The sequence below is a fragment of the Lithobates pipiens genome, unplaced genomic scaffold, assembly GCF_037356315.1.
Source record: "Lithobates pipiens isolate NorthernLeopardFrog02 unplaced genomic scaffold, aLitPip1_a1.2 Scaffold_8, whole genome shotgun sequence".
NCBI classification, from domain to species: domain Eukaryota; kingdom Metazoa; phylum Chordata; class Amphibia; order Anura; family Ranidae; genus Lithobates; species Lithobates pipiens.
Genome location: NW_027507903.1, coordinates 104,411,000 through 104,419,941, shown reverse-complemented (window position 1 = coordinate 104,419,941; position 8,942 = coordinate 104,411,000). Strand labels below are relative to the sequence as shown.

Sequence of the window (8,942 nt, the reverse complement as noted above, 5' to 3'; positions counted from 1 at the left end):
ACACCTGGGTGGGCTCTGGTCGCATTCTCTGCCACCCTATTTTGAAGCCTATTAGAGCCTCTGGCTCTAATCAGGTGCTTCAAAAAAAAATACCTTACCGCTGTAATTCATGCACCCCGTGCCCTGAAAGGGGCCAGATGCATGAATAGGGAGTGTGCCACAGTGGCCGTGATCATATTCATGCTATGCATCCTTTGCATATAGGGGGTGGCTTGGAGAGAGGGGGCAGTGCCCAGGTGCCCCTAATGGATGGGCTGCCCCTGGCTCTAAGTGGATGGCTGAACATATTGAGAGACTTGGGGTAGTGAGAGGTGAAGTTAAACTCCCCAACAGGAACAGACAGATGTATTCAAGGCATAAAGGGGTTGATTTACTAAAGGAAAATAGACTGTTTGCTGTGGAAGGGAAGTTTGATGAAAACTCACTTTGCAAAGAAAACCCAATCAAGTGCTAAGTAAATAAAAAACAGTATTTGTGCTTGCAAATGATTGGATGAGGGTAGTCAACAGGGCTTCACCACATTCACTAAGCTAATGGGAAATACCCTGCATAGGGCAACTTGTTTGTCTTCAGAAATGTACCACCACAAAAGTCAGGTATAGCTTTCTAATGGATTGTTGTGCACAGCTCAGTGCGATGAGAGCGAGTTGCACCTATCATACCACCAGTGTTAGATGATTATTGCGACAGACCAAACCTGCTTACGACCAGTAGCAGAGGCTCTACAAGTGTTGCAAAGCTCTGTCTTTGTATCCAATGGAGAATCCAGCAATTTGACATCACGCAATCCTTAGGTGACATGCTCTGAAGTGAGTATGTCATTGATGGCAATGACCAAGGCCAACCTACTGAATCAGATTGGCTATCATGCTAGAGAGATCTGTACAATGCTCATACAGATCTACCACTGGCCAGAAGAGAGGGTGCTCTCCAGATGTCATCTACCACCATAGCTGTGATAAATATGCTTTCAATATTGTAAGTGTATATTATGCTGCAATTTATCTAAAATTACTAGTATATGCCAATATACAAGGTAGCCCTGACTTTGTAAGTAAACTTTAACCTGGGGCGGATGGAGATAGTCAGTCAGTTATTACCAGTGAGAATTGTGTCCTTTGAAGAGACTGCGTTTATTGTAGGTGGAAATTCATGTTTTTCTTTGTTAATATTTGTTTTATAGTGGGCATTGGGTAAGTGTGTAAATATTTTAGAACATATACCCACGCTGTCATGACTTATAAAATAAATTTGGCTTCAGTTCCACTTAAAAAAATAGATTCTCAACTTCTGAATCTTTTTGCAGCATACTCCTGTCTCCAAATAAAGTTGATTTTCAAGGTTATACTACATTATTGAAGGGTTTTTAGAGTCTAAAAAATGTAATGCTGCCCCCAAAGCAGCAGGCTGGTAGTTAGGCTTATGTTCTGCCCCTCAACCTCAAAAACGACCTCAGCCCCTCTGACACACCTGGTTGAGTGAAAGTTACTGCAAGCACTTATAGGAACGCAAAAAATATAGATACCTTTACCCAGAAAATGCACAAGACTGTTTTGTGGTAAATTAACTCAATGTATTGGTACGGGTTAGAATAAATGGTTTGAGCGTAAATGAGCACACAGGAGGTAGGTTCAGACACAGTCTCAGGGCTATCTTTAACACGGAGCAAAAGGGGCAGCTGCCCTGGGCCTAGTCATTGTTATGGGGACCAAAGCAGCTGTCCCTTGAGCCTGTGCTGCCCACAAATTGGGGTCCCATTATAACACTGCAGGCCGCACCAGGTATATCAGTGTATCCCCCAGCCAGCAGGGAGGGGGCGGGGTCAGGAGCTCCACTGCCACTCTGATACCACCCCCATGCAGCCTGTATACTCAGAGGCTCAGAGCTGAGATCTGAGTGGGAGTGCTGAGAGCCCCGCCTCCAGACCTCTGAGAGCCCTGCCCCTGGACCTCTGAAAGCAGATGGTAACCTGGACTGGCTAGGTAGGTCCTTCTCCCCATGGACTGCTTTTGGACTGTTATCCTAACCTACTGAGGCGTCGGGCAGTAATACAGTGTGGAAAAATGCCAAACTTCCTGTCACGGCCGAAGATCGGAAGTTACGTCACCTGACTATTCCCGACGCATTGCATCACTGACATGTGACTTTATCAAGGGCTGGAAGCTGGGTGACCATCACCGGGCTATATATACACTGGGGCTTGCCATGGGAACTGCACGCTAATGAATGGACATGACACTCCATTTAAAATAACAATGTCCAAACACTAAACCACTCCCATATATCTGGACACAAATCGTTTTTAGGGTTTTAAACAGGAAGATCATAAGCAGCGTTATAACATTGTTTTAATAAAGTTGTAAGAATTTACTACATTAGGGAGAAACCTTTTTTTATTCCTTGTGTGAGTTGAATTCCATCTTTCATGAGATGATCTGCACCAGTTGATGATTGACCTTATTGAAAGTATATTACCATTTATTATAAGGTGAGCAGCAACTGCACACAGTGGTGGATTGCTGGGATTCAGCACTGTTTGAATCTCTATTTGATGTTTATTGGTTCAGACTATATATCGGTAGAGACTTTCTTTTTTGGCTTAACACCATTTTTGCACTGGACTTAATATTCTTTATATATATTTTTTATTGGACTTTTATGCATCTTATGATGTTTTTGCACAATATTTGATATTTATGTTTGCACATTTGTTCCTTTTTCTATAGTGTTGTTTCACTCCTAAGAATTAATTATTTTCTGATCTCATGTCAGCACTGTATACATACAATATTTATGTCATTAGCTATAGCACCATTCCACATTTCTATTTTTATAAGAAAATGTTTTCCCAGGGTCCAATCAATATTAAAGACGGCCCTGCCCAGTCTGCTAGACTGTATAATCACTATCCCAAAGTAACTTGGAATAGAGTTCTGTACTGCTAGATTGGAATCAACACATAAATCAACAAAGTCGGTGATAAACTGTGCAAATATGCATTAACTGCAATGTGAATAATAGCACTATTACTAGTTTAGAGTGCACTCCAGGAAAATAGTTAGGATATAATGCAATGTCCCCTGAGCGGTACCTCTTAGCATAAGCCATAGGTAAAGGTCTCCGTGTAGAAACTGTAATAGGGAAGTCTTAATTCTATCTCCTCAGCTGGCTAGCGTTGGGGCCTGTAGGCAGCAATACAGCTAGTAGATGGCAATATGGTCAGTTCTTAAAGGCCTCAGTCCTTCTAGCAGCAAATAGTAAATCCCCACAGTGACAGCTCACCAGTCTCAGGGATATTTCAGCTCATCATTCGGTCAAAAACAGTGATTAGTCCACTCCCTGCTTTGCAGTCAAGTGATTCTAGCTGTCAGCACACCTAGACTCAGCACTCCAGATCTATTCAGGCAGCCATAATGCAGCAGTGGTTTTGCACACGGGAACAGCGATGTGCACTCTCCAGGGCCCCACATGGCTGTGTCCTAGACAGCTTGAGAAAATGCAGCCCTTTCCCCTTCTCCTGGCAAATTAATTTCAAAATATCTTGATTACACAGTAGAGTCTGTCTTCAGGACTACTGTTCCCACGGTGCACCCACTTTTGACACATTGTTGGGACCATTGACATTTATTTATACAGTGGTCAGTGCTCTAAAAATACACTGATTACTGTGTAGACGTCACTGGTAGGGAAGGGGTTAATACTAGGGAGAGATCAAGGGGTCAAATGTGTTCCCTAGTTAGTGTTTCTTACTGTGGGGGGATGGGACTGACTGGGGGAGGAGACATATCACTGTTCCTACTTACTAGGAACAAACAATCTATCTCCTCTCCCCTGACAGAACAGGTATATTTGTGTGTTTACAGACACAAATCCCAGTTCTGGCTCTCATGACCCAGAATGCTCAACTGGGTGGGTTGAGGGGCTCCAGGGAGCTTGTAACATTTTGTTTCCTCCTTTCTTAGAAAAGTCCACTTTGGGACCTGGATCCTGGGGATTTCTGAGAGAGCCGGGTGGGATGAACTCCCAGTCCTGGGTCCTGATTTTGAAAACAGCCAGCATTCTGATTGGTCAGGTGTGTGCTGGGCTTTTAGTAGTAACCTGACCATAGTTCTGGACTCTACCCCGACAGATAGGAAGTCCGAGAACCAGGAGTCAGGAGGGCTCATCTGGGGAGCCAGTACAGCAAGAGGCTGCTAGCTGTATGCACAAGGTGGTCAATGAAACAGTCTGTATGAGGCAGACAAGGGCCTGGAGTGTAAGGCCAGAGCAGCAGTGCTGCAAGTGAGAGCCAACTAGGCCGAATGTCATTTTGTTGATGGAAAAAAGAATGCTGAAAACCCCTGCGAGGGAAACCTATGTTTGTTTGCTGAACTTGCTTTTAATAAAAACGGGCAAACAAAGCCCTTGAAAATAAGAACCAGCAAGTGGCGGTGTCCTAAAAAGCCCTACATTTGATGCTAGTTCTTTACAGTACAATAGAGTACCCATACATTGTTTTGCGGGAACATGCCACTTTGCCAACACATATACGTGTGAGCCAGTCAGCAACTGGTTAAAGCAAATGAAATATGTTTTGGCAGAGAAACATCTGATTTTCAATATGTGATTGGTTGCTTTGCATAATCATTTGCTGTATAATTATTTTCTAAGGGCATGTTGGTAACATTGCCCAATTTATTTTGGAACATGTAACATCCATGCCAAAGTACACATTTTTATTTTTTTTGCAACTTGAAAACAGTATAAAGTGTACCGGAATAAACTAGAGATGTAGTCAGATAATCATGATCTGTGACTGTTTTAGGAATCAAAGCATAAGCGTAAGAAAATCATCAGTTTGCAAGAAAGCACCTACTTGATTGATTCTATTGTTTCATATGTGGTATTTATGGTCTTTCTCTCTCTCTCTCTCCACAGGATGTCCCTAATACAAGTAATGTTGTTCTGGATAATCTCATTATGGATTGCCATAAAGCGAGTATTTCCAAAAAACTTGTGGCAGGATTTCAATTTCTGCGTAAAATTACTCTATTGTGTTCATAAGATAGAAAAATCGGTTAAACATTGTCCTTCTCCTGGAATGCTGGATGTTTTTTTGCAGCAAGTATCTGTAAGACCCAACCAGGCATTCATTTTATACCAAGACCAAGCTCATACCTACAGAGATATAGATCTTAAAAGCAATCGGGCCGCATGGGCTTTAAGAGAGCATGCAAAGCTGAAAACGGGGGACTGCGTTGCTGTTATTGATTTTAATGGGCCTTCATATGTCTGGTCTTGGTTGGCACTAGCCAAATTGGGTTGCTCCATGGCATGTTTAAACTACAATTTACGGACCAAGTCCTTTCTGCATTGCTTCAAGATCTGTGGGGCAAAAGTTCTTATTGCTTCTCCAGGTGAGTAATTATCTTTATTCTGCATTTAACTAAAATAGGGTACAAACTTACACTATACATACTGCTTCAAGTAGTTTATATAATTTGCACAGAGGCCCTGTCTACTATCCTTTTAATTTTTGAAGGCTAAATAAATTGAGTTTATAAAAAAAATGTCAGCTGATATATCCACCACTAATCAAATCATATTTCACGCTCCTCAAGATGATCATTTCACTTATATGAAAATACATTAAACAGAGTTATGGGGAAGTACAGCCAAGAAATACACTTCTTAATTGCTTTAACTGACAAATGTGTGGTCATGCAACGTGGCTCCCAAATAAAATTGACGTTTTTTTTTTCCCACAAATGGAGCTTTCTTTTGGTGGTATTTGATCACCCCTGCGTTTTTTTATTTTTTGCGCTATAAACAAAAAAGAGCGACAATTTTGAAAAACGCATTATTTTTTACATTTTGCTATAATAAATATCCCCCAAAAATATATAAAAAAAAATGTTTTCCTCAGTTTAGGCAGATACGTATTCTTCTACATATTTTTGGTAAAAAAAATCGCAATAAGCGTTTATTGATTGGTTAGCGCAAAAGTTATAGTGTTTACAAAATAGGGGATAGTTTTATGGCATTTTTATTAATAATTTTTTTTTACTAGTAATGGCGGCGATCAGCGATTTTTATCATGACTGCGACATTATGGCAGACACATCGGACATTTTTTACACATTTTTGGGACCATTGTCATTTATACAGTAATCAGTGCTATACAAATGCACTGATTCCTGTGTAAATCACACTGGCAGTGAAGGGGTTACCCACTAGGGGGCAGTGTAAGGGTTAAGTATGTCCTGGGGAGTGATTCTAACTGTGGGGGGCCGTGGCTACATGTGACATGTCACTGATCTCTGCTCCCGATCACAGGGAGCTATGATCAGTGACACTGTCACTAGGCAGAACAGGGAGATGCTTGTTTACATTTACATCTCCCCGTTCTTCTTCATCGTGAGGCGATTACGGGTATCCCCACGTCGATCGAGTCTGCGGGACCTGTGACCCGACTCACGGAGGTCCCGGCCAGCGTGCGCACCACGGCAAATTTAAAGGGATATACAGGTACACCCATTTCGCCAGCCATGCCATTCGTCGTGCACACAGCGGGAACCGGTTAAGTTGTAGATTTTAGAAAATGACTGCATTGTGAAGTAGTTGGATTTTTGTTTATCATTATAGCTGAGGTAACTGCCCATATATTCCAGCCTCAGGCCAGTATGTGACTGATGTTCAAAGTCTGTGACCACGTGATTATTATTATTATATAGGATTTATATAGCACCAAGAGTTTCTGCAGTGCTTTATAACGTGAGGGCAAACTGTACAGTTACAATACAATTCAATACAAGAGGCATCAGAGGGCCCTGCTCATTAGAGCTTACAGTCTAAAAGGGGAGGGTCAAGTGATACAAAAGGTAATAACTGTGGGGGGAGAAAATAAAAGTACAGTTGTTAGGTGGAGGTAGGATAGGCTTCTCTGAAGAGAAACATTTTCAGGGATCACCTAAAAGTGGACAGAGTAAGAGATAGTCAGATAGATTGGTTTAGGGAATTCCATTGGATGGGAGAGGCCCAGAAGACCAGAGAGCAGGAGATCTTGGGGGGAATGAAGAGAATGATTTGTTTGGTATTTTGAGACTAGGTTAGTGATGTAGCTGGGTCCAAGTTGTGGGTGGCTTCTTAAATTATTGTTAATATTTTATTTTTGAATGAGTTTCAACCAATGGAGGGATTGGCAAAGAGGTGGCAGACACTAAACAGTTGGTAAGGATGGGGTGGATGAGCCTGGCAGCAGCATTCATGATGGTCTGAAGGGTGGATAGCCTATGTAAAGGTAATCAAATGAGGATGGAGTTGCAGTAGTCGAGGTGAGAGATAACCAGGGAGTGGATTAGGAGCTTTGTGGTGTTACTGGTTAGGAAGGGGCATATTTTAGAGATGTTGCAGAGGTTGAGGCGGCAAGCTTTGGAAAGTGATTGGATGTGGGGTTGAAAGGAGAGCTCAGATTCCAGGATTACACCTAGCACCCTGGCATGTGGGGATGGGTTGATGGTTAGCACCCTGGCATGGTTATGCCATTGATCTTGACAGAGAAGTCAGGGGAAGGGGCATGTGGGAGAGGAAATATTATTATAAGCTCAGTTTTGTATAGATTGAGTTTAAGGAGGTGGTTTTACATCCAGACTGATATGTTGGTTAGTAAATTAGTGATGCGTGAGGAGAAAGATTTGTGAGATGAGGGGTAGAGAGATAGGTTTGGGTGTCATCAGTGTAGACATTATATTGAAAGCCATGGGAGGCTATCAACAGACCCAGGAGGAAGTGTAGATTGAAATGACTATAAACTTGTGACTACGTGATCTTACATTTAATTACCGTCAATACAGTTGCAAACTTCATTTTTCTCATTTTATCTTACAAGCTGGGAGGATGCCTAATTTTCAAGCAAGACAAACAAAATGATGGTGTCTTGCCTGCTCAGCTCTTCCACATAACAGTGAATGTTAGTGTCAAGGGGACCCCATAAATAAGTGGGCATCAAAGGCATTTCCCGACGCCTTAGGCTCCATTCACAATAATTAGTTTTTTATGCATTTTGCAGAAATGCAGGGAACATTTTTAACATGAGTTCTTATGGAACATGTTCACATCAATGCATTTTTGTGCCTCTGCATTTTTGGAGAGGGTTGGGGACTTTTTCCCTGCAAAATGCAGCGTTTTACATGTAATAAAGTTCAATAGACCCACATCCAAAATGCAAGTATTGTGTTTTTGACGAGATTTTCATTTTGTGATTTGTGTGTTTTTTTTTTAGCTGTACATTCACTGTATAAAACTGGTAGGTAAGGAGGGGGCTGGGAAGCCAGTTACCATATCCTTATCAACTGATGGGGTCCCCTCAGGTCCATGACAGGCCCTTCGGGTCTAGTATGGATTCCGAGGGGACCCCCACCGCACGCCAAAATGTAAAGAAAAGGGGTGTGGGATCCCCCCAAAATCCATACCAGATGATGTCATCTGACCAGATGGCCATCGGATGATGTCATGCAGAGGCCCCCGCTCTTTATGATGTCACAAAGGGGCAGGGCCTCCGAGAGATGTCATCATATGGTCATGCCCCTTCGTTATCGAAGAAATGCTTGACCACGGCACGCACAGATCAGTGGGATGCAGCATCAGAGGAGGGTTGTCCGCAGGAGCAGCGGCAGAGGAAGAAGCACATCAGACAAAGAAGACAGGAGAAAGAAGAAGAGTGGAAGAAGAAGCGGGAGAATGAGAAGCTCGGAGGAGGAAGATGCAGGAGAAGATGCAGGAAGACTGGAGGAATAAGAAGATCTTTTTAATAAGACTTGTCAAAAACAGTCTACTGTACTTTTTTATAATAATTTTTTTTGTGAATGGATAGGGGTACAATGTACCCCATACTCATTCACATAGGTAGGGGGACAGGCTCTTTGGGGCCCCCTATTAAAGGTAGCTTCCAGATTCTGATGAGC

The 8,942-nt window shown here is 42.4% G+C and overlaps 1 protein-coding gene across 6 annotated transcripts in view; it reads left to right on the top strand.

Moving 5' to 3' along the window:
- Positions 1-8,942, top strand: part of LOC143963018 (long-chain fatty acid transport protein 2-like) — a 252,239-nt gene that overhangs the window by 150,149 nt on the left and 93,148 nt on the right. For all 6 annotated transcript variants that reach the window (XM_077472561.1, XM_077472558.1, XM_077472560.1 and 3 more), the window contains one exon: positions 4,918-5,396. In XM_077472561.1, coding sequence (XP_077328687.1) covers positions 4,919-5,396 — 478 coding nt within the window. In that variant the 5' untranslated portion in view covers position 4,918. The remainder of the gene's footprint in view (positions 1-4,917; positions 5,397-8,942) is intronic.